Source organism: Monodelphis domestica, chromosome 4 (genome assembly GCF_027887165.1).
Source record: "Monodelphis domestica isolate mMonDom1 chromosome 4, mMonDom1.pri, whole genome shotgun sequence".
NCBI lineage: Eukaryota > Metazoa > Chordata > Mammalia > Didelphimorphia > Didelphidae > Monodelphis > Monodelphis domestica.
In genome coordinates this window covers 351,708,975-351,736,192 of record NC_077230.1, presented here as the reverse complement: position 1 = coordinate 351,736,192, position 27,218 = coordinate 351,708,975, and the positions used below count along the sequence as shown (strand labels likewise).

At 35.4% G+C, this 27,218-nt stretch overlaps 1 protein-coding gene across 1 annotated transcript; it reads right to left on the bottom strand.

Annotated features, from left to right (window-relative positions):
* Nucleotides 1-4,951: 4,951 nt before the first annotated feature.
* Nucleotides 4,952-5,914, bottom strand: LOC100019272 (olfactory receptor 51F1-like). Its single transcript, XM_001372140.4, has one exon. The coding sequence runs from the start codon at nucleotides 5,906-5,908 to the stop codon at nucleotides 4,952-4,954; it is 957 nt and encodes a 318-aa protein (XP_001372177.3). The 5' UTR covers nucleotides 5,909-5,914.
* Between the last annotated feature and the right edge of the window lie 21,304 nt (nucleotides 5,915-27,218).

Sequence of the window (27,218 nt, the reverse complement as noted above, 5' to 3'; positions counted from 1 at the left end):
ACCAATTTAAGTCGGTGCCTTTTTACCTCAATTTTATAAAGCTGCCTAGAGTACTTAAAGGTTCAGTAACTTGCCCAGATTAACAGTAAGCATGCAACCGGGATAGGAATATTCTATCATTATCCCCATGTAACTGTTGAGGATTCTGAAGCAACTAGAGGTTAAATGACTTGCTGAACATCACACAGGTATTAAGTGTCTCTGATGGTATTTGAAATTAGATCTTCCTGACTCCAGGCCCAGCCCTCTATCCAATATACTAACATCTGCCTCCTGGAGGCCATTTTTAAATTAAATATGCCATAGTTCTCTTTGAGCAGTTTAGAGTTGAAATTTCTTCCACAACTACAAAGAAATTTAGCAGGTGTAGATAGATATACATGGGTTACAATGTTGGACTTTAGTTGACAATGACTTCCACAGTAAATATCAAACTCAAACAAAATAAAGCAATTATGGGTAGCTTTTCTCCCTCAATTCACAAAGGCCAGGCTGCCAAATAAGGCATAGAAATTTGTGCCACAAGTATTCTTTGTAAAAAGAGAGAGAAGAATATACTTGTCACTCAGGATTCACTGTCTTATATAGCAGGAGATGTTATATATCTTTCAGCCACATTGACATTGTTGTTTATGGTCCAATGAGCCTAAAAGAGAAAGTTTCGGATCAATGGAGTAAGATGATCTCAATATATACATTTCTATTGCCACACAGTAGACTTTAGCTTCTAGAAGAAAAAAATGTTAACAACTCCTTTTGAATATACCCAGAATAAACATATCTTTCTTATTGAAAAGTGTAGCAAAACAGAGCTAATTCTCTTTGTATATGTTTTTAGGCATATTTTGTCAAGACTTCAGCATTGACCTCTCAACTCATACTTTTTTTTTTAATTGGGAGAAGTATCTTTACAAAGAAGTGTGGGAGATGAATAGCCTGGCTTGAATCCTTCACTAGGATTAGTCTGTTCCAAATAGGCCTAGATTTCAATCTCACTGGTCAAAATTAGAAGGAAAAAAAAGGAAAAAGAGGAGAATAAGGAGGAAGAGAGAGATAACAAAAATAGGAGGAATGAACTGACATTCATATAGGGCATTCCTTAAGAATCATAAATTGCTTTATATTGTGGGTTTTAAAGTACTGTGGCTAGGGGATCTGTATCCCCCAGCGTGCCTCAGGGGTCCCTCCCTACTACTTCCTGGCATGGGATTGGTCTTGAATTGGACCAATCCCATGCTAAAGAGGGGCCACACACCCCTATTTCCCTGCATGGGATTGGTTGATATAATCTAAAGAGATTCAAGCTTTAGGGAGTTAGTTAATTTCAGCTGGGGGAAACTCCAGTTTTTCTTACTTTATTAAAGTTAATAAAATAAAAGAATTTTTCTTATTTTAATCATTTTAATATAAATCATCTCATTTGATCCTTAGGACCACCTTGAGTTTTATTATGACCATTTTATAGTTGAGGAACAAGAGTAACAGTTAAATCACTTGCCTAGGAATATATATTGAAGGAGTATCTGGGGTCATAGTGAAACTCAAGGCTTCTTCACTTCATTATTTAATGCTGCCTTGGGGCCCTTTGAGACTATTTTTTTATATCCTTTGTTTTTTCTCAATCTATACATTGCCTTTTCCCCTTTCAGAATGAATAAATCCATGCTCAGTAGTTGGGGATTTATCTCAATGTTCATATAGCTTCAGGTGCACTGAAGTCAGGAAGACCTGAGTTCAAATGCAGTCTCAGAAACGTAACCACTGTTCATCTCAGTATTCTCATCTACAAAATATGAATAATAATAGTATTTATTTCCTTGAGTTTTGAGGATAAAATGAAACGATATTTAGAAAGTGGTTCACAATTGATGCAAGCATTCTGGAAGGCAATTTTGAACTATGCCCAAAGGACTTTAAAAGAATGCATGGCCTTTAATACAACAATACCACTAATAGGCTTGTGCCCTAAAGAGATAAAAAGGAAAAATGTTTGTGCAAAACTATTCATAGCCAAGCTCTTTGTTGTGGTAAAAAATTGTAAAATGAGGGGATGCCTTCCAATTGGGGCACAACTGAACAAATTGTGGTATATAAAGGTAATGGAATACTATTGTGCTAAAAGGAATGGTGAACTGGAAAATTTCTATATTAACTGAAAGAACCTCCAGGAACTGATGCAGAGTGAAATGAGCAAAACCAAGAGAACATTGTACACAGAAAGTGAAACATTGTGGAATAATAAAATATAATGGACTTTGCTAATACAAGACAATCCCAAGGGACTTATGAGAAAGAATGTTATCCACATGGAGAGAAAGAATGGTGGGAGTATAAATGCAGAAGAAAAACAAATAACTCATCATTTGTTTATATGGATATTTGATTTGGGGTTTTAGTTTAAGAGATTCACTATTGCAAATATGAATAATATGGAAATAGGTGTAAGTGATAACATTTGTATAACCCAGTGGAAGTGCTTATTGTATCTGGGAGGGGGGATAGAAGAGTAGAGGGGGGAAAATGAAATATGTAAACATGGAAAAGTATTTACATTTTTTTAATTTAAAAAATAAGTGCTTTATAAATCTTTATAAAACTATAAATGCTAGTTATTGTTATCAGTATTATTGTTATTATCATTATTGTTGCTCCAACATAGACCTCTGACTGTTTTCCTCAACCTAATGTGATTTACAGGCTCTGTGGAGCCTGCACTTTCCAATCCTAGCCATCTTTATATACCTCTCCAAACAGAATTGACAATTGAGGGCCTTATATTCCTCCTGTTAAGAAGTACATAAGAAGGTATATAGGTTTAATCATTCTAACAAATTGACTATTCAGAATCCACTAACATTAAAATACTGGGAGTTTAGGACATTGAATTCTTTTGTTAATAAATGGTGAGTCTAGTGATTTGAGGCTTTCTTGAAATCACTGACACTTCTCTGCATTTTAATATCAAGTCTCCAGCATGACTTGGTGTATTTGCAAGTCCTGAATTGGATGACTGATATACCTGGTTCCAGTAATAGAGAGATATCCATTAATTCTCCATTATGCTATATCTTCTCCCAAACCATTAATGTATTTATGCTGGGCAATGGACATGTATAACTTCATGCTAATTTCTAATAGATGTTCACAGTATCAGTCTAAGTGTCTGGGGAAATAATTGTCCTTTCCTCCCTCAAGCACAAACATTTAGAACATCTCATCTCACCAAATCATTATCCAGTGATATGTTTCTTTCTGGCAAAAGGCAAGTTAATATACTCTAGAAATTCAATTCTTATTTGCTATCTCATAACTGTATTGCCATTTATCATCCTTCTATCTTCATATCTCATCTCTAAAACCTTTATAACAACGAACAAAGAAGGCATGGGTTATCAGGTGCTGAGCTTTAGCACATTGCTTGTATTCTGCCCATTCTGTGAATAAGCTGGAGGTAGGATCTTTTCTAAAAACTCAGATGTGAGTACCAGATCCAATGGTCTTTTTCAATTATCATTCTCTTTGATCTTTCTGAAGTCATGGACAATATTGACCACCCTCTTCTCCTTGTTATATACTTCTTTCTATGGTTTCAGGACTCCATTGTCTCCTGGTTTTCTTCCTATTTATCTAACCACTCCACCTCTGTCTCCTCTGCTGAATCTTCATGCAGAATATCCCCTCTAAGGATAGGTATCCCACTGTGACAGAGGCTGGCATTAGGAAAAAAGTGCCACACTGAAGAATGTGTGGATCTGATCACCTTGACAGGGGAGGGGCCCCAGGAGGCTGAAATCTTGAGGAGCAGAAAGTTCCCTCTGAAGAGCAGTTTGTTTCTCAGTCTGGAGAAGCTGAAGAGGGAGGGGTGAATAAGATTTTCTCCTGAGGGTTACCAACCTTTTTTCTGCTTGTGACTAGAAATCCTTCCCCCCAACATTTCCCAATTGAAAAGACTATTGAAGAGAGACCTGAGAAAGGCATTTTGAATCTCTGTCAGACTTTACCTCAGCTCCTGGTGCCCTGGGTCTGAATTGTGGCCAAGGGGCCAAACCCAGGGTCAGTCAACCTGATTATCTATCAGAGGGGTCAGGCTGCCAAAACCTGAGTTCCCCCCCAAATTCGAGGAGGGAGGGAAAAGGGATTTATCTAGAGAAAGGGACCTCTTTCTCCCACTTTCCTTTTCCATTCTTCTCCCTGTCAGTTATGCCGTTGTATTACCCTGATTGAGTTAATTGACATTAAAGTAGTTATCTTTTCCCCAAGCTTTGAATCAAGTGTGAGTGCACAGCATCAAGGGGGAGGGACATCTTCCTAAGAAGAAACCCTTTGGTCTCGAGTAGTGGAGGGGGGACAAGAGCAAATCTGGGAGAGTAGCCATAGCTCTGTCATCCCCAAAACTTTTCTCCATTACACCACAGGGTTCAGTTCTATACTCTTTATCTTTTCCTTTTATACTACTACTTCACTTAATGATTTCATCAGCTTCCATGGATTTAATTACCATCTTCATGCTGATATTTTTCAAATCTCCCTATCCTGCCCTCTAATCTCACATTTCCAACAGCCTCCAGTTTGATGTGTGTATAATGTCAAGAAAAGATCTGCTGGAGCTCTCTACAAATCACTTGCACTACTCTGCATCATTATCCTTTCATTTATGTTATGTATGTGGTGTGTTTTTGTGGTGTCTGGTCTCAAAGAACGCTTGGCTTTCTTCTCCATCTGGTTCCAGGCCTGACCAGATCTCCATAAATTCTTCAGCCTTTGTTGTATATATATATATATATATATATATATATATATATATATATATATATATATATATATATATAATGAAAATTAGAGTTACTTCCAAGCTAATCATCTAAGGAAATAGAGTTCATTCCCCAATCACCTCTAAAAACATGCACCTATTCTACCTACTAGAACATATCATTATTTATTTTATATAACCTCAACCTAACATAGGGATCCTCTTTGCAAGGAGCAATTTGATCAAAGCTCCACGAAGCTGTGCAGTTTTCAGACTATAGATAACAGGGTTGAGTACAGGTGGAAGGATTAAGTAGATATTGGCCATCATTGTTGGTACAATCTTTGGAGCTGACTGGCCAAAGCGGTGTACTAGGGACAGGGAAATCAGAGGGATATAAAATATGGCAACAGCTCCAATATGGGACACACATGTGCTGAAAGCCTTGTACTGCTCTGTGGGTGATGCAATACTAAGGACAGAACGGATGATCAGGATGTAGGAGATGATGATACATGGGGTATCTATCCCTGATGTCAAGACAAGTCCAGTTAAGCCCCAGAAGCTATTGGGTTTGGTATTTGAACATGCCAATTTGAGCACATCAGGGTGGTAACAGTAGGAATGGGAGAGCACATTCATTTTACAAAATGACAACCGTTTTAGCAGCAAAAGTGTGGGCACCAACAATACTATCATACGCATGAATATTACCAGACCAATCTGAAGGATCTTGGCATTGGTGAGGATGGTGTTATATCTCAGAGGGTCACAGATAGCCACAAAACGATCAAAGGCCATGGCCACCAAAACCCCAGTTTCTATAACTGTGAACCCATGCAGGAAGAACATTTGGACAATGCAGCCATCTAAGCTAATTTCTCTCAAATCAAACCAAAGAACAGTTAATGTTGTTGACATTGTGGAAATAATCAAGCCTAAGTCAGTAGCTGATAGCATAGAAAGGAAATAATACATGGGCTCATGAAGACTCTGCTCTGTGAAAATGACAAACAGGATCATGCTGTTTCCTGAAAGACCAATAGCATAGAGACAACAGAAAGGGATGGAGATCCAGACATGGGATCCTTCAAGTCCTGGGATGCCAATGAGGTAAAAGGTTGGAAATGGAGATGTCAAGTTGTTTAAAGTCACCATCGTAGCCTTGGAAATTAGCCTTTATTTTCATACAGCTCAGATTCTGCAGAAATACAAGAGAAATTCCCTCACTATATATGAAAATGAAACATGGATTTTCCAATCAAAACTATTTCCCAAAATGAACCAACATATGGCCTCATTTCTTAAGTTCCTAGTTCTCTGGGCTGATAAATGTTTGATGAAAGGGTAAATGATGGATTCTATTAATAAATGTTGACATATAAAATTATGGACCCTTTATTATTGGTGTGTCTACTGTAAGTCATGAATACAATAGAGGTGAAAGAGTTCATTGCATTATCCATACCCATTTATCTCCACCTTTCATAAAAGAATACACATTTATGTCATAAGGACATTTGGAAAACTATAGATATTCATAGGTTTTAATGTAGTTATCATATTTGCTTTTCAGATTAAAAATATATACATATTTATGTATATAGGCAGCAAGGTAGCTCAGTGTTTAGAGAGCCATATATAGAGATGGAAATTTCTGAGTTTAAATATGTCCTCAGGCACTTCCTACTTGTGTCCCTGGGCACACCAGTTGCCATGCCCTTACAGTTCTTCTGCCTTGGAACTGATAGTATTGATTCTAAGGGTTATATATATATATATTCATACAACACCACATGTAACCCACCAAATTCTCAACTGCAGTCATAATCAGACTGTAATCTGACTAGGAAATATTTCACAAAATTAATACAATTATAAAAGAACAAGAAAATGTTGACATATGTTTTTCTAAGTCAGTATGTAGGTCACAGAATTTTTATGTACAATTTAGTGGTCTCTGTTTCTGTTGTATGCAGTCCATGGAAAGATCTGTTACTTACTTTCAGATTTTTAGCCAGGAACAGTCTGAGGAAAATTATGTAGGTAGAAAAGTTTAGAGGGTAGTAAATGACTGACAGTGGCATGATTTGACTAAAATTTAGTGTGTATGACTTAGGGTAATATGAGAAAAAGTAGAAAATATAGAATAGTTCCACACTTTGGAAGTCCTCTAACACTAGGTGAAGGAGTTTAATATTCACTCAGTAGACAAAAAGAAAACAGAATTTCTTTTTTGAAAAAAAAAAAAGCAGAGGAATACTTTCAACAGATCTTTGAATAACCAAGATAAGTTTTTTTTTTTTTCTGTAAGATAAGTTTGAAAAGATAGAGGAAGCGTGTGTGTGTGTGTGTGTGTGTGTGTGTGTGTGTGTGTGTGTGTGTGTGTGTGTGTGTGGTGGAGGGATAGGGAGAGACAGAGAGAGATGAAGGGAGCAAGAGAGAGAAAGAGACAGAGACAAAGACAGACAGACAGAGACAATCTGAACATTATCAGTGACTCAGTTAAAAAAATTAAGGGAAAGAAAGGAGAGTCAAAGAGAGCCAGCTGGAGCGGATTTAGACCTTAGAAGAGAACTGAAGAGCCAGGTATTTTTGATGAATATATAGATAGTAATTAGAGATGTGAGCAAATGAAAGTATCTAAGAATAAAGTAAAATAATAAAAGGAAAGATACATGATGGTAGAAATATGGAAATCTCCCCACCCCACCTTAAAATATAGGGAAGAGTAAGAAAAGAAACATTTTGAAAGAAACATTAAGCAATGGGGATTTAATTATCATTTTTCTGCAGAAGGCTTCCAAATGTTCGTGTACCAACTTGATGTCTCTTCTGAATGCTACTCCTGCATCATTACCTACTATACAATTCTATTTGGACAGTCTTAACAGCATCTCATATTAAATCTTTACAAAATCAGCTATTGTTTTCCATTCCCTTTCTCAAGCCATCACTTCTCAGTTTTTCATATTTGAAGGTGCTACTGTCTTTCCAGGCACTGAAGTTCATAAAATTGTTTTTATCTTTAAATATTTCTTCTCCCTGACCTTTCACATTAATCACATTCCAAATCTTCAAATTCCTTTCTATCTTACTTCTAATACTTGTTTCTTTTATCCATTCAAAGCTAACTCTTTATTTCACTCTTATCTCCTATAGATCCAACTATTGTAATAACCTCCTAAAAAGTATCTCTATCTCCAGTCTTTGTTCAAATGACCTCAAAAACCATCAGGGACTTCTTATTGCTCCTTGGAAAAGATATTAACTGAAAGTCTGTTATCCTAGTACTTCTATGATATATCTTTTCAGTCTTATTTTTACAAAACTCTTCTTCATGTAGTCTATATTCAAACTTAATTTGAATAATTAAAGACTGTAGACTAATCAAGTTCTATTAACACAACAGGTCATCGCCTACTACCTTCATACAGGTACAAAATATCTCTTGTGATTGGAATGTGACTCCTTGTCTTCCTTTTAAAAGCCACCTTAGGCACAACCTCATCCACGAATCCTCCCATAATATCTTCTTTGTTGGTGTTTTCTCTAACACAACCTCAAAAGAGTATAAGCTCCCAGAAGCCAAGAACTACTTGATTTCTTTTCCCATTTATATCTACCAATAAATTGCATATGTGGCTTGCTTAATGAATATTTTTGAATGAAAAGTTAAGAAGGAGCAAAACATGAAAATGTAATTGGATTTAATAATTGTGGAGTAATGGTGACTTTTTGAGAGAGTTTGATTTAGTAATTGAGTATAAAAGGCAAAAATCAGTGGAATGAAATGAACATGGATTAAGAGGAAATAGAAATCCTAGCATATTTGATAAAGCTTAGGAAGAGAAGATCCTTTTATTCTTGTAAATAAGTTAATAAGGTGTACCAGAGTACCTGAAATTGTTCTATTAACTCTTGCATATGTGGACAGGAGAAAGAATAATGCAATGAAAGGGACAAAAAGAATTCAAAGAAACCTAGAAATCTCTGATCATCTAGTTCCACAATCAAAAATCTTGAAAGGACTCTCATTACATAATGAAAAAAAAGTTGAAACTTCCACCTTCTAAAATCTTAATTCACAGTGGTTTAAACCTAAATATTTCCTTCTTAAAGCAAGTATTTATGCAAAATTGTGTTGAGTCTCACTTGTGGCAACTTCATGGGCCTATAAGAATGAAATTTAATTTCAAATGTGTGTATATTATAGTGATTTTAAGCACGTTATCATATTAATCATAACTAAGCTTCTAAGTTAATCTTAAGTGTGTGAATCTATTTTATAATGTACTTTATATCAAACCAAACCATGTAAGAAGTTACAGGGACTGGGAGGTCATCCAAAGTTCATGAAGACCAGGAGATCTAGAAATAGTCTCAAAGACCAGGAGGTCTGGAAAGTTCTGGAAATAGTCTCAAAGGCCAGGGGGTCCATAAAAGGTCATGTAAACCAGGAGGTCCGGAAATGGTAGCTAAGACCTCTTGAAGACCTTTTGTAGGGGTGTAGGAACAGACATGAAATTTTAAAAGTGTGTTTTACAATTTGATGTCTTATATTCAACTGGAGAGTCTGCTGACCTGTGATTTCTCTGCACACAGTAAAAATAGATCTTTACCCAGCAAGGTCTCCCAGTAGGCTCTTCCTCTCCTCTGAAAGGGATACATTTAAAGGGTTTGGATTGGGAAGGTTAAGAGATGTTAAATTGTTTTTTTTTAAGTTAACTATAAAACAAAAGAATTATAGAGGGAAATGGAATCAAAATCCTCTTCTTCTAGAGTAGCAGTTTCCCTATCAATCTCCCAATAGTTAGAAGTCTTTAACAATTGTAGATAGACTCCTCCTGTTCTCTTCTCTCTGAATTTTCTTCATCCCTCATTTACCTGTATGAATCCCCCCTTTTCTCTTTCATGACCTTTAATTCAATTTAATTCAAAAGGCATATACTAAGTGACCATTCCATTTACTTATTTCTGAGTCAGAAACTGGAACAAATTGAATCCCTATTCTCTGCTAGCTCAGGTCACATATGGGAAGAAAAAATATGTATATGTGCAATGAGAAAGCAAAATTGGAGTTAATATGATAATGAGGCAGCTTATTGATAGTGGTGAATGAAGAGATAGATGGGGATCCAACAAAACCTGGGTTCAAATATCGCCTCTGAAACATACTTCCTAAGTAACCATGGGCCTAGGCACTTAACCTCACTACCAACTCTCTAAGACTATAGGTTGCATATAAGGTACTGATATATGTTGGTAATAATAACTTCCTTACTCGATTATTCCATATACTATGCTAATGAAATCACAAGTCCAGGTTCTATCCCAGTTTTCTTTTTAATAAAGCAGTTCTTTCCAAATAAACAAGTGTCAAAATGAATGATAGAAATAGAAAAAAAGGTCTCCATCTTACCAGACTCATGTGGAAGGGAGAAATGACTGTCTTTACTCACAACTAGAAAGAACGTGTCCTTTGAATGCTGAATCCCTAAGCCTTTATACAAAAGTAGGACTGAATGATGCAGTCATCTTACAAATATGATTGCCCTTGGGGAAATGTCCATTGCAAGACAGATTTAATCTTTGGCTCTCTATGGGGAAAATTTTCTTGGTTGATGTGGAAAGTAAAAATAAGTTAGTGTCATCAAGGCACTAGCATGCCATATTTAAGAACTTTAAAACATAAGCCACGCTAAATTACATAATTGATATTTTCTGAACATTTTTGGTGAACTACAAGATGTAGTCCTTTCCCCCCAAATCTAGGGAAAGTTGTTCTATAAATCTTCATCTGTAAGACTTAGCTCAAGCTTCATCTCTTTTGGCAAGGAAATATTCTGAAGAGGTCCGTTCTTTGAATTCTGTACCCACTGATATCCTATTATCTTGCAATGTATATAATGTGTGGTAATGCAGTTTTGACTCTTTGCTATCATCACCTCGTTGTTTACATTGGATTACATTGTGAGAAATACATTGTCAGTAAGACCATCCAGTGTTATTGCTCTGTATACTCCATCACATGGGCACCTGTCACAGAATTTTGCATATAGTAGGCACTTAGTGAATATTTGTGTATTAATGAACTGGCATCATTTACTTGTTTCTATTAAATTTCATCTTGTTAATTGGTGTTTATATTTATATATAAAATATATTTATATTATAATATTTATATATATTTATATTTTATATTTATATTTTTATATTATATAATATAATGTGTTAGTTGTTTCTTCTCCCTGTTTTTGATCACATATAGTTTAAAATTTTGCTATATCTTCTTTCTTTCTTTCTTTCTTTCTTTCTTTCTTTCTTTCTTTCTTTCTTTCTTTCTTTCTTTCTTTCTTTCTTTCTTTCTTTCTTGCCACTGATATATAGGTAGTAGTAGTAGTAGTAGTCTCTCAGAAGCCGAGAATGACTATTGTCTTTGCGCGTTATCATCTATTGATATACCCTCATGTAGCTTTGAAGTCCAAAGGCTGAGGCGCAGAGTTTGTGGCACACAGGGCAAGGGACGCCAGTTGTTACGGGAGGTGTGGTTGTGGCCTGGTGTTGGCGTTCACGCACATCGCTCATCTTCAAAGGTGATGGTGGCATGGTTAATGTGGGTTCGCCAGCTGCTTCTGCGAGTTCTAGTTGCTTTGGTGTCATGCCAGCCCACTTCAAGTTGGACTTTAGCTGATCCTTGAATCTTTTCTTTGGTCAGCCTTGTTTCCTGAGTCCAGCTGACAGTTCACCGTAGAATACCTGTCTTGGTATTCACTGTGGGTCCATGCGGATGACGTGTCCAGACCATCGTAGCTGGGTTTGGAGGACGATGAATTCGATGCTGGTGGAGTTGGCTCTGTCGAGGACTTCCTGGTTGGTGATTCAGTCCTGCCATCAGATCCTCATGATTGACCGGAGGGAATGTTGGTGGAATTGCTCCAACTGCTTCATGTGCTTCCGGTACAGTGTCCATGTCTCACAACTGTACAGGAGCGAGCTTAGGACCACTGCATTGTACACTTTGAGCTTCGTCGCAGTGCTTACACCGCTGTGTCGGAGGACTTTGCAGTGCAGCCACCCGAGTGCCTGGCTGGCCTTTTGGATACTGGCATTAATCTCGTGGTCAAGGGACCCTTCGTTGGCGATGGTGCTGCCCAGGTACTTGAAAGTGTTGACGTTAGAAAGCTGCGTGCCATTGATTGTAATACACGGTTGGTTCGTTGGCCTCCCTGGTGCAGGTTGGAACAGCACCTCTGTTTTGCTGAGGCTGATAGTCAGGCCAAACAGTTTTGTGTGTATATATATATATATATATACTGAAATTGATCAAAAATAGATCTCCATTCTGTTCTATGTGTATAATTATTATTTCATTCAATTTAGCTATAACATCTTTGAGGGCAAATCCTAGGTTTATGTGCTCAGTCATATTAAAAAAACTTCTAAAACAAATGAGTCAGAAAGATCATAGGTCAAAGATTCATATGCTGCAGCAGGGAAAAGCCAAAAACAAAACCATCTTTTGGCTTTTAACTTTCCTCCCATTCCTATATGTTGATACTTAACATTCCTGGTCAAAAATCACTATGTCAATCATTATGATACTATCATCTGAGAAAGGAAGGAAGGGAAGAAGATGAGAAATACATTCCTTGTCATTTTTCTGGTCCTGAGTGGAGACATATATTTTAATTGGCCTCTAATAAGTGTTAAATATCTTCCGTGCTTGCTTGCTTGTTTATTTTCAATCAGGCAACAGGAATTCATTAAGTTTTTACTTTATGAGAGACTATGCTAATTGCTGGGATTATGAAGAAATACAAAATACAATCCTTGTCTTCAAGGATCATCCATTATAATGGAGGATACAGCAGGTAAATAACCAGGAGTAACTGAAAATAAACTACCACCATTAACAGTTGGGGGCAACAAGAAGGTGTCCTACAGAAGATAAGAACTGAATCTTGAAGGTGCCCAGGGAAACTAAGATATGTCTGTAAGGAGGAAGAACATTCCAGGCATGAGAGACATCTATTATAAAGGTTTTTAGACCAAGAGATACAGTAAAATCATGGAGGAACTGAATTATGCCCATGGAATTGGATTATAAAGTGCATATGGGAAAGAGTAAAATGCAAGAAGGCTGGGAAAAGGCCATGTTAAAAAGGGTTTTAAATGTCAAATAAATTAATATTTTAACCTATAAATAGAGAATCACTAGAGTTCACTGAGCAGGGCATGAAATAATCAGACCTTGAAATTAAGAAAATCAAATTGGTAGCTGAATGAAAGATGGATTTCTGTTGAAAAGAGTTGAGCCAAGGAGACCATATGGAGGATTATTGCAGTAATATAGGGAAGAATTATGAGTCCCTGCACTAGTTACATTACTGTCTGAGTAGAGAGAATATTTATACAAGGCATATTGTGAATGTTGAAACAATAATTTGGCAAGGAATTGGACATGTGGGGTGAGTACCAGGGAAGAGTAAAATATCATATCAAAGTTTAAGTCTTTGGACTATGATGATATGCCCAAAAGTAATAGAGAAACTAAGATTAGGAAAGGAATTAGTTTTGGACTGTGTATTGGGAAAAAAACAATAATCAAGGCCTTAATCAATGTTTTTACTGTGTTTAGAATACCATACTAGAGTTATAAACACTAACTGTGTGATTTGTAGTAAGAATATAGTCCAAGAAATGAGTCTGCCCATGTTAACAGATTAAGAATGTAACCTAGGGTAGGACCTGAATAATAGCCTTAAGTGTGTGTTACCATAAATGTGTTACTATGTTAATCATAACAGTGTGATTATACATCATACAATATCAAATTGAATCATATAAAGGGTGGCTAGTGATGAAGGTCTGGTTGCCCAGACAGTAACTAGCCATGCAAGTCTGGTCACCTTTGTGGAGATTGGGGATTTTCCAGAAATATAGATCAGGGATTTATTATTAGGACAGACAGGAAGCTATACAAGAGTATATATTTTGCAACATGAAGTCTCAAATTATACTGGATGTCTATAGACACTGTTATTCTGAATAGTGTGATTCTCTTGCTTACAATAAAGTCAGAGCTTTACCCAGAAGGATTTCCCAGTCTCATTTCCTTCAGGTATGAAGACAATGAATTCTGTTTTGGACATGTTGAGTTTGTGATATCTAAGGGATATCCAATGCGATAAGTAATGGGATAAGACAGTTTCTGATATCATACTGGAGAAAATATGTGATATCAACTCAGGAAAGAGGTTAAATCTAGATATATTGATCTAAGGAATAAATTCTTAGGAGATGATGTTATCACCAAGTCAGAAAGTATTGACTGAAAATAGGTGGGGTGTAAAATGGACCATTGGGTAACACTCATAATTAGTTTCCTTTCCTTTTTGCACTCTGATTCCTATATTACTGATAACATTTAATGGATTGAACAAATTTTCACTTACATTTAATAGCCTTTTTTCTGTATACTATTATCTCTTGTTTTTCATGATGCTGTTCTCTCCTGATTCTTCTCCTATCATTCTGACTGCTCCATTGCCATACCTTTTAGGATCTTCATTCAGTCATGTCCAGAAAACCTTGGTGCACTCCAAAGATCTATCCTGGGTCCTCTTCTCATTTCCCCCTTCTTCTAATTCACTTAAAATATCATCACCTCCCATGGATTCAATTACCATCTCTTTGTAGATGATTTACCACTCTATTGATGCAGTTTTAATCTCTACCCTGAATGAAACTCTAATATTTCAAACTGTTTTAGAGACCTAGAAATGGATTTGGTGTATACAGCTTAAACTCAACCTGTCCAAAACAGAACTTATATATGAATAAAGAAAATATAGGCCATCATTCTGAGCTGAAGATCCAAATTTAATTGTGGAAATTGTGGAAAAAGATTCTAAATATACCCTATGAAGTATGCATAATCCAGAAGTGACTTTCCCTTACTGAGATGGAGAATACAAACAAAATGGAATGCAACAATTCTGGGTTACATTATCCTGAAGTCAAAACATTTTCTTTTCTATCCAAGTCATATTTAGATTACTGGCTTGATATAATGATTTGGCTGCCTCTTTCTGATGTTCAAAACATTGTAGAGTCTGGAGTCTGGAGTACTACTGGCAGCTTGAATAGGATAGACGTAGGAAAGAGAATTCCACTTGAAAATAAGTTCCAGGTCTTGATCTGAAAGTCTAACAGAACAAACAAACTTTAGATAGAAGTTATAGTTACTCAAAAAAAAAAAAAAACAGAATACTCTGGTCTAAAATCATTATATGGATTAAAATCAAATGGATTGCACCTAGGGTATCCATATCGATGCTAACCAACTTTACCACTCTCATTTCTAGTTAAATGAATCATAATAGATGATTTTGGTTCTTAAAACTCGCTTCAAGCAACATTTACAAAACAAGGTAGTTAATTTGGATATAAATCTGCCACAAAAGTTACAACATCTCGAAATACAAGATACATAGAGAATGGTTAACCTTTCATGGTTGCCAGTTCAGAAGTTATCAGTTTAAATTGTAGGAACACAAATATAAAATAAATGTACATGATTATCAATTTTACATACACTACTTAACACTAACGGGCTTTCTTCTAGAGCTTACACAAGTACTAATAATTGCAGACCTCCTGTGAATAGGCAGCAATTGCTGTGATATACCAGCAGCAGTTAAGTGGAGTTGGGAAAGAAAGGATTCTGTTGTTGGTGATGATCCATTGTAGACTGCAGAGGTACAGGGCTCATCATCCTTCTGTCTAAAAATCCTTAGATGGAGTGATTTGTAGCACTCTGGGGGTCAAGTACAGTGGGCAAAGGTTTAAAATATCAGCATCTTTTACCATAGGCAAGGAAGTAAAAGAGAAAAATAGTTAAATATCTTGTCAGTGAAGAACTTGTTTCGCAAACTGGGTTTCTTTAACTTAAAGAAGCAGAAAGTATATCACATTGTAGACCTGACAAAAATCTCAATTTGAAATGTTGTATTTCTCCTTTCATATTAAAACCAAAATTCTTTGCACTTTCATCATTTCACTTTCACCACTCTTCATTCCAAAGGTTCTATACTCCACTGCTATTTTAATTCCTAATCAATGACCTAAAGACCCCAGATTTTGCACAGAATGTACCATTTAAACACTATATCTAAGCACAATGCTTCATCCAATTCATGCCAAACATTAATTTAGCCCATAATACAAATTGGTGACCTGAGATAACTTATTATGATTAAAAAAAATCCCTGATACATGCAGTTCTTATCAATCACATTGATTTTTATAATTAACCAACGAAATCATTCCTATTCTAAAAGTATGTAATTTAATCACATTTCAAACTATCTTACAGATGTTCCATCTTAAACTTTTGGATTTAAAACTTTCTCCTTTAATTTTAATATTTTAAATATGTAATAGGATTTAGGAGTACTATTCCTTGACTATGAAAAATCTTTAGTGCTCAATTGCCTCTTCCTTTTATAAAGATTGAAATAAATTTATAATATTATAGATTATTGAATCACTTGCTTGGCATGTTTTGGAAAGATGTAGTCATGTCTCTGTTCAGCAGGGTGATTGTTTTACTAAGCAGGAATTCAATTCAGAAAATTAATTATGAGTTTTAAAAAAATTGGTTGTTTCATTTTAAGTACCGGAATGAAAATGATTCATGATGTAAAACAATCAGCCTGCTGAACAGAGACATGACTACATCTCTCCAAAAGATGCCAAGCAAGTCCTATTATCAGCACAGAAAAGCAAATTTTTGTTTTGAGATCAGCAAGTAATTAACAAGTATATAGAGGGATGAGAGACAAACATAAATTACTATTTAATTAAAAGCAGTGATTGAATAATCTATATAACATTACAAATTTATTACCATGAAGTTTAGCAAATTAAGCACTAAAATGTTACTTTCAAAACAACACATATATATGTACATATATATATATATACTCATACTTATTTTGAAATAAACACAATTTAGAAAATCCAATTGAGAAATTAAGTATTTCTTTCTTTGCCACAATAGTAACATTTAAGGAGTTTGCCTCTATCTGATTTGACCATATAGACTGAACTTTGGCAATTTTCATTGTTCCCATGCTTTTATTAACTGCCCAAAAAATGATCTCTAAGAAATATCTTGTTATTGTGTTTAAAAACGCAGTAGCACAAAATTCTTAACCTCAATGAGTTTCCTTTATTTTACCTAATTTACACACACAGGAAAAGAATATCAACACTTTGGACCAGGAAAGTGGATCTTCTGGAGATGTTATAAGGATGCTTGTAGAAATCACACTATATCAAGACATCCAAGGTGAACTTTTAGATATAATGAACTGAACTGAAGAGGGTTGAGCCTATCATTTATCCTGATTATAAACTCTTAGTCCAAAAGGGAGGGGCCTTAAATTGGCTTTTTGTCAATGCGCCTATCATTCGTTTTTTTTTCTTTCTCTCTTTGCCTTTTATTCCCAAATTGTTGTAATTGCCTCTATGAAAGCTGCGATATAACTCCTAATGTATAGACTCCATATGTAGAATGATTCATTGGGGAGACCTGATGTGTTAATCTCCTGGTTAACCAAGAATAAGGAGACTTAACATACTGGTCTCCCAAAGAATCAGAGGGGGAAGGGATTGTGTGAAGGAAATTTTTAAGAGGCTTTGATCACAAAGATAGAATCTAAACTCTGGTGCCTGTGAAATCATCCGGAAAGTCAGAAATTAAGGTAGGGGTCAACGAGGCAGGAGAAAGGCTAAATGTCTCCAGGGTGTCACTGGCAAAGGAGGTAGGGCAACAGTTGGTTTATGAGGTAAGATATGTGAGAGTCAACGGGTAGAGAGGAAGTTAGATGAACTGAGGCTAGACCAGATTGCTCTCTCTCTTTACTTCTCTCTTGGGACTGACTGAGGACTACTAGCACTTCTGTGGTAGAGTATAAACAGAAAGCTAGCTAAATGGATGCTATATATTAATCATTTCTTTAGGACTGAACTATTTTCTCACATTTATCTCATCCTCTCCTTTCTATTAATAAACCATTAAAATCTATGGCCAGACTCCCTATTTTAATCTTAACATATCTCTTAATGGAGGTAATTGGTGAATTCTTTCAATTTCTGTTTTGTGATTTGATTTTAATAGATCTGGGCACTCTTCCTTTATAATTTCTTAAAATATGCTTCAGCTCATTCTTTTATCATTTTTTTTCTTTAGAATTTACTTGTAGCTATTTTGACATCATTGCCTTCAGAATTTGTCTTGATTTTTCCCTTTCACATTAGTACATTTTTATGGTCAGGTTTATTTTTTGGTGGTTCACTCTTTGTTTCCCCACCAGCCCATTTCTTGACTTTGAACTTTCTAATAAAGTTTGTCTCTGTTCCAAAAGGGGGGGAGGGTTGTGTAGGGAGTAATAATCCCAAACTTCAGGAAATTTTACACTCCTATTTTCAGAGATTCTTCTATTTGTTTGTCAGATTTTGCTGCTTTTGTGATAGTATGATCTGGGGAGAGGTATTGTTGTTCTTCAGATCCCTTTTGATTGCTAGGGTTCCTCTCTGCATTAGAACAATGACATGGGTATATGTATTGTCAATGGATTTGCCAATTGACAGAGTTTCATACTGTCCTGTGCCCAGTGCTAGCACAGGGATTGCCTGTAATAGAATAATATCCAAATCTCCTTACTACCTCTAGCTTGAGAAATCCTGAAAATGCTTCTGCTATTGCTTTCTCTATTGCCTACAGATGGTTTTGCTATCACTTGTCCTTAGTAGTAGTTCCTGTATCAATGTCATAGACCTCTCTTTCCTACTTTTAAAATTGTCTTGGGAAGGAATAAACTCTAACCCAATAATTTATTTATTTGTCTCTGCAATTCCAGAAAGTAATATGATGCATTATCTTAACATTATTTAGAATGGAGTTTTGGGAGATCTCCACTGTAGTGCTTCCTCTACCTTACCGCTTAGCTCTATTCTAGAAGTTAATTAACATTCTTCTTGGACCCAATTTCCATAAGATACTAAACAATGGAGTCATGAACAGTGGGTTGTTCTTTGGAACTAAGGAAACAATTAAGAACTATTACAATGGTTTTTGTCTGATGGTAATGCAGATGACACTTCGTTTTTCACTAACTCCAGTTTTACTTCTGTTTGGATGATTTATTCTCTAATGTTCCTTTTGGCTCAGTTGTTCTATATTTGATAGTCTACTATATTACATATGTATGTACAATAGAATAAAAATTTCAAAGTATTCTTTGTCCTTGCTTTGTCCTTTTATCTCCATAAAATTATTGTATTCCTCTGAGGTCAGGACAATAACTGAGAGAAATGGAAGCCATCAGATCACTTTCTGAAGATCCTGGCATTTTAGAGTATTATAATTTCTTCCTTAATACATTAATTCTGGCTAATATTGGTACAAAGTCCCTTTTTCAATAAAGGGGAACACTATCTCTGTCTTCCACAAATGGTTTTCTTTCTTCTACTGACTTGTCATTCAGCTACATAATAATGATGGGGTGGGGTAAGTATTCCCCCAATTCTTCTTCACAAACAATAATTCAGTGGATTTAAGATATCTAAAGCTCTGGGAAGAAACTTAAGAAATAATGAATGACAGTAGATACTTCCATTCAGGAGCATCTGATTTTTTTTTATTTTATTCAATATATAATAAATTATGACATCAAAGTATACTAAATCTCTGAACACTGTAAATATATTTGATTATATGTTCAGAGAGGGAAGACTAAATCAGATCAAGAATTATGTCATATATGAAAAGTATATTTTATTTCATTTTTTCAGATCATAATTTTAATAATTATTTTCTGACATCTCAGGATTCATATTCTTTCCCTCCTCAAAATAATAGATAATATGATATACGCCATATGTGTGTTAAAATATAATATGTATGCCTATGTTCACTGTGTTGTGAAAGAAAACACAAATCACACTTGAGAAAAATTAAAATAAGTAACAGATATCATATTTTCATACTCAACAATATTCTATTTCATTCATAATTCAATATTCTTGACTTAATTTCAGATGCATTCAGTGAAAGGGAATTAATAATGAAAAACACATGATAATGTACCACGGTCAGGGTCCAGCCCCACTTGCGACTCCAGGGTTCCCGGCAGGTGGTGAACGATCAGTCAAAATAAATAACAAAAAATAAATAAAAACTGGAAGACAGCTTAATCATTATGGCCATGGGACTGCTTTGCATCTCCGAGCTACTCTGACATTCCCAGGCTTGGGATTTATTTTATATCCATATTCTTGGCATGCAGATACACAAAATCAAAGAGAGATAATTGGAAAAGTGACACATTAACTTTTAACAAATCATTTGGTTAACATTCTATATTTTTGTATTCTGATTACAGACAGAATAAAGGTTGCACACAAGATAAATGATTTCATCACAGGTGGCTTACTAGGGAGTTTGAGTTACTGATTTATGTAATTGAGTCACTGAGGCATATTGAAGCTTAGTGTACCTGCACTGTACCTGTATTATTGTATGGGCCTCTATGATTGATTTGTGTATTGGCTTCATGAGAAAGTTTTGGGCTTGGCCTGTAGCTGCAGATTCACTGGGAATTATGCACCTAAATAAAAGTTAACTCATGATCGTCTTTTGGGGAATTGGTTTAAGGGTCTGGTCTTCTGGTGATGTTTAGGAAAATTAGGGTACATGTGTTTTACTCTTGCATTATTTCTTTTGAGAATAGGGGGAATAATAATCATGTCAGTTCATAGGTAAGGGACATTGATGAAAGAAGTCATGCAAGGAAGATAGAGTGGAAAGTCACATCTCCCCAAGGACCACTCTGTGGTCTCCCTGGCTATCAAGCATGACTCTGTCAAGGCCTCATGGACTAATGGCCCCTAGCACATCCCCCTTTCTTTTTTGTTTTTTTGACCTGAAGAGACTTCAGTTCAATTTTGACTTGCCAAATGGTGGACCCTGGGTATTAAAAGAGGACTGGAAAGCAAAAAAGAATAAGAAAAAATAAGACAAGAGCAAATCCACAAGCAATAAAGGTGTAAGTCAAATCACTGTTGAGATAAGGGAAGAGATGGTATCATAAAATGAATTAGCAATGGATGAGGCTGAATAAAGGGAGGTGCCAGAGTGATAGATATCCATGATTTGTCTGTATTGTGTGGACTCCTTGTAGGGAAGGTTGCTAGTGATGCAATGAGTGCAGTGATGCCCAAAATAAGGGGTGCAATGAAGGGGTTTAGGGTGATTTAAACTGTTGGAAATCAATTGTAGGGCATAAATGCCTGGACCATCATACCAGTCAATAGTCATATTAACAGGAAGCATAATAAAAGGTGGTTATTTAATAACAAATACAATGGTAGCAGGAATTGAGGGATTAAGACAATTTGTTAAATTACATAGCAAGAATTTCTATAAGTTGTGGGGGAAACACATTGTACAATCAATACATAGGCTTGAATGGGTTTGGAACTTTTCCTGTCACTAGGGCACAGTAATATAGCGGGGGGAGAGAGAAACAATGAATTTCCACAAAGAAAAATTAGTAATGGGAGATAAGGGGCTTTCAATGGCACAAATACCAGGGAGTACAGATGAAATGGCTAGCATGGCAAGAATTAAGGCATTAGTACAGTCAGGAGGTGTAAATTGTTGCTTGCCCATTCTTTGTTTTGCTTGGGCTGTAAGTGTCCCAATTTGTCCCCAAGTTGGTAGAACATCTTGTTGTTTTAGCACAGTCTCTGTATCTGCATTCTCCCAGGCCTGTTGTTGGGATGGGAGTCATGGCAGGAACGGGTGAATCCTTCTGGAATCCAAGTGTGCATGAGTGTACCTGGGAGGAAACACAAATAGATCCTTGCCCCCAAAAGAGGGCTGGAACTACAAATGATTAATAATAATGCATCTCCAATTGACTTTTTGTCTTTTTTTAATTAATTTGAAATTAGAAAGAGCTTTGGATGTATGTATTGGGCCATTATCTGTTTTGAAGGTTTGGGAGATGCACAGAGCATACTGCTTCAGTAGTATGAATAGAAGTAAAAATTTGATTAGAAAAGTTATCCAATGATACACAGATGGGCAAGATTTAACATGTATTCCAAATAGCAATTATTAATATTGATGAAACTTTAATTGAATTTTCTTTTCATCTTCATGGATCTTATTTTTGTCTGGATTCACTGATCTATGTGATCCATGTTGCTTTGGATATATCCTCTTATTAAGAAGAATTTTGGTGGAACTATCATATTGTGAAATAAATTCTTTTACTTCAGGAAATACAAAAATTCCTGAGGTCTTAACCTTTTATTTAAAAATTTTTATTCTTTCCCTTATAAATAACTAAATTATGCTTGTAACATTTAATTGTAGAACAATCATAATCTCAGTAGTGCAGGGGAAAAGATTTTGTTTAAAAATATACATGCATAGACTAAGAAGTAAAATCAATAAAAACAAAAAAATGGATATAGTTATTATTATTATTTTTAGGAACAAAAAGTCTACCCATTATCAATAATACTACACTTGTCATAATTTGGAAACAGGTTGCTTGCATGTTTACATAACCTAGCAATTGTTAGAATATTTACTTCAAATAGGTGTAAGGTTCTCATTAACTATGCTGCATAGAAGCTTTATTTATATACATGTCACTACAGTGATGCAAAACTATCCTATCCTATCTTACAGTCTATTTAAAATTAGTATAATAGAACTTTTTAGTGTTCTCTCTAAGAATTCTCTTTACTGTAGTAGGAAGAGGGAGAGGTAACAGGTAAACTTGCTGTAACGGGAGGAAGGGGTGAGTGTGATGAAACAGGTTTACTCAAAAATTAAAATAAAATCTTTAATAGTATTATTTTAAAGTCATAGGTTTATTGTTTTCAAAATTATACATGGATTCCCATACATAAAGGTGGATAATGGAATCTCTTTTCCAATAATCAATGAAATTATTTGTAATCAAAAACTGCTTCTGTTTGCCAGCTAGTGAATAATTACTTAACTCTAGCTGTGGAGAGAAAGAAGGAAGGGGTAACAAGGACTCAGAATGAGTCATCAAGCTTGTATCCTAGCAATTCTAAACAATTCCTTTGAGGGTTTAATATACTTAACTTTTCAAAATGTGATCTTAAATTTATATCATGAATGTATTATGGTTCACACAGAAGCATTTACAGAAAAAACTGAAATGTTGATGTATAAAAAGTAATCTAGATATTTTCTCAAAAGTTTATCCTAACTACTTGAACCATAAGTCTTTCAATCCTAATGTATTCACATTGGCATCTTAAACAGTTAATCCAGTTATTTATAAATCATTGCAGTTTTATTTTTGTTTAATTACCTGTAATATATCCATTGTTGATATTAAAAGGAAGGCATGTTTCTCTAACCTGAGCTTCTTTAGGATTCTGGATTTATAGTTTGGACTTTTGCAGTTGTATCACATAGCCAAATTGTGCAGTTTCAATAAAAAAAACTTTTATTAATGTATGCTTCTAGAAAAGCTCATATTTTTACTTAATAGTAGTTTATAGAAATTATAATATTTAGGCATACTCAAATAAACTCTTAAATTTCCTATTACTTCTTTAAGCCTTAGTTGTAATATGTCTTATTATCAGATCAAGATTTATTCCAGCTATCAGCTAACCTCTCAGGTTTTTCAAATTATATCTCTAAAATTTAGACAAGGTAGCTGAAAACTTTTATATTTTAAAACATTTTGTTGTATTGGTCCCTTAATATAAATGTAAAATAATTACAAGCACTTTTGTTCTCCTTCCTGTACCTAAAGAAGGGGATAAATTACTTTTGGAACATTTCCAAGACAGTAGATGATTGACTGCCCTTGTAGTCTGAGAAGATCTTTCCTTTCTTTCCAATCCTTTTTTAACACTTTAGTTACATGTTTTTAAAACTTTGATATTAAATCACTCCCAATATATAAATTAAAAAACTTAACAACTTTCAAATTCACTTTGTTTAAAGTTCCCTAACATTTCCTTAATATTTCAGTTTTCCTTTCAAAATTTTGCTCCAAGCAGATTAAAAACTTCACTTTTAGTTTCTATTACTCTTACTATAAATAGGGGAAGGTATATTTAATAGGAACCTATATTTAATAACCTAATAACAAATCTTATTTGACTTCTGGATTGGTCAAATTTCCTTTGCCAATTGTACTATACACAATCTGAATAAAATTAATTTTCTTCACAGCACAATTTCATACATATTTTGTGTACATCTATTATGACATTATAACAAATTATATTTGAATAGATGTAAGTTTCTTCTTATTGATAGCACACATATTCCCAATAAAGTATAACATTGTTTGAAACTTCCAACCTTAGCCATACATCACATACTTAACTATGCAAATTCACTTATTCTAATTACCAATTCTGATCTCCTACAATCTAAATGCTAACATGCAGTCACTTGTTGCTGTCTTTGATTGACACTCATTTTGAAATCCAATATTTAATTCTTAGAAAAAGTTCTCCACTATAACTGTTATCTGACTGAATTTTACACAGAAACATCTTATGTTTTACTAAGCATCCAATGTGGCTTTTTGCCTTTTAAAAATGAAAATTCCTCTTGGTATCAAGCTCTCTATTTATTATAGTCAACCAATTCCGAACTTGTTTCAATCATTTTCTCTTATCGGTCCTAGTGTTGATAAACAGACCTCTGGCTTGAATTTAGCTAACATATCACTTCTAATTGGGACACAATCATCACCATAAAATTCCACTCATCACAGTATATTTTCAGACTAATTAACATTTTTCCAAGGTTACCTATATAGATCTTTAATATCAAATATAAAAGAATAGATAATTTTGGAGATAAAAGTTCCCTTTGTATGTTCCAAGTCATTTTTTCTCTCTTTTTTTTCTGGATGGGCCCTTTCCAAAACAAAAGGAGAGAAGATTTATGGTACATAAATTACCTCTTTTTGGCAGAGGGCTTTGAAGCAATTTTTTCAAATGACCAATTAAGAAAACACAAACATAAAACTTATGACACAAATATACATTTAATTGCACATAACAAACATTAAACACATACCAAAGGAAGCATGCTTTTAAGAGTTAAGGTGTTTACTCAAGGTCTTGATAAAAGTTAACTCATGATCGTCTTTTGGGGAATGGGTTTAAGGATCTGGTCTTTTGGTGATGTTTAGGAGAATTAGGGTACAAGTGTTTTACTCTTGCATTATTTCTTTTGAGAATAGGGGGAATAATAATCATGTCAGTTCATAGGTAAGGGGCATTGATGAAAGAAGTCATGCAAGGAGGATAAAGTGGGCAGTCACATCTTGCCAAAGACCACTCTGTGGTCTCCCCGGCTACCATGCATGACTCTGTCAAGGCATTGTGGACTGATGGTCCCCAGCAATAATGGAATAGGACATCCTAGTGCTGGCAATGTGAATAAACTTGCTTGGCCTTCTAAGCATGATACCTCAAAAGTGAACTAAAGAAAAAAGTACCATCTAAGATAGTTTATCCTCTATTTCTTTCCTTTGGTAGTGGATTAAGATAAAAACTTTCTGTTGGCTTCCAATCAGAAAGAAGCACTTAGTTCACACAGCTTGAGACCCACATGGAAAAGGAAAACATATCATATAGTTTGAATAATATTGCAAAAGAGCTTCTGGCATGTGTGGCATGTGTGTAGCAGTGGAGGAATGTCCCTATACTAAGAATTAGTGGCTGACTGTCATTTTCAAAATATTTTTCTTTAGTGTCATCTGTGAAATAAAATATCTAGGGGCACTCCAATCCATCTTTGATCCTGAGCACCCCAGCAGTGGGATATTAGAGTCACAGAGTCACATGTTGTACCTGACCTGGAGATCTTGTGGAGTCCCCTAGTATCCCAGTATCAGAGCAATATTGGCTCAAAAGGAGGAGCTATAGGTTTGTGAGAAGAGAGTTCGCTCTCTCAGGATGGGTCTTTTGCACCAAATGACTCTCTGGACTGATTCTACTATCTTGCCTCACTGGGCCATCTCTGACTTTTAGTGTCTTGAAGGATAGCTGCAATGGAGGATTGCCACAGTCTTGGATCCAGCCTTGTCCATGGCTTCAGGGGTTCTTGACTAGGGAGAAGGCACTAATGAATGATGGGAAGACAGTTGAGAGTGTCAGCCTGGGTTAGACTTTGCACAGAACTGCTCTGTCTGGCCCAGAGTTGTGTTTATTATTTTTACTTTTAAATATTATTTTACTTGGTCATTTTCAAACATTTTTCATTGGAAAAAAAGGACATTTTCTTTTCCTCCCACTCCTCCCACTACCCCTCCCCTAGCAGACACATGATTCCATTGGGTATCACATGTATCCTTGATTCAATCCCATTTCCATGTTGTTGGTATTTGCAATAGGGTGTTCATTTAGAGGCTCACCTTAATCATGTCCCCTCAACCCCTGTAGTAAAGCAGTTGCCTTTCCTCGGTGTTTTTAATCCCACAGATTGTTGTCTGCTTGTGGATAGTGTTTTTTCTTCTAGATCCTTGCAGAATGTTTAGGGACATTGTATTGACACTAATGGAGAAGTCCATTACATTGGATTGTACCACAGTGTTTCAGTCTCTGTGTACAATGTTTTCCTGGTTCTGTTCCTTTTACTCTGCATCACTTCCTATAGTTTGCTCCAGTCTCCATGGAATTCCTCCACTTTATTATTCCTTTGAACACAACAGTATGCCATCACAAACATATACCACAATTTGTTCAGTCATTCCCCAATTGAAGGGCATCCCCTCATTTTCCAATTTTGGCCACCACAAAGAGCGCAGTTATAAATATTCTTGTACATGTATTTTTCCTTATTATCTCTTTGAGGTACAAAACCAGTAGAGCTATGGCTGGATCAAAGGGCAGACAGTCTTTTATTGCCCTTTGGGCATAGTTCCAAATTGCCCTCCAGAATGGTTGGATCAATTCACAACTCCACCAGCAACGAATTAATGTCCCTACTTTGCCACATCCCCTCCAACATTCATTATGTTCCTTTGCTGTCATGTTAGCCAATCTGCTAGGTGTGAGGTGATACTTCAGAGTTGTTTTGATTTGCATCTCTCTGATTATCAGATATTTAGAGCACTTTATCATATGCTTATTAATAGTTTTGATTTCTTTGGTTGGAAACTGCCTATTCATGTCTCTTGCCCATTTATCAATTGGAGAATGGCTTGATTTTTTGTACAATTGATTTAGATCTTTATAAATTTGAGTGATTAGACCCTTGTCAGAGGTTTTCATTATGAAGATTGTTTCCCAATTTGTTGCTTCCCTTCTCATTTTTGTTGCTTGGGTTTTGTTTATACAAAAACTTTTTAACTTGATGTAATCAAAA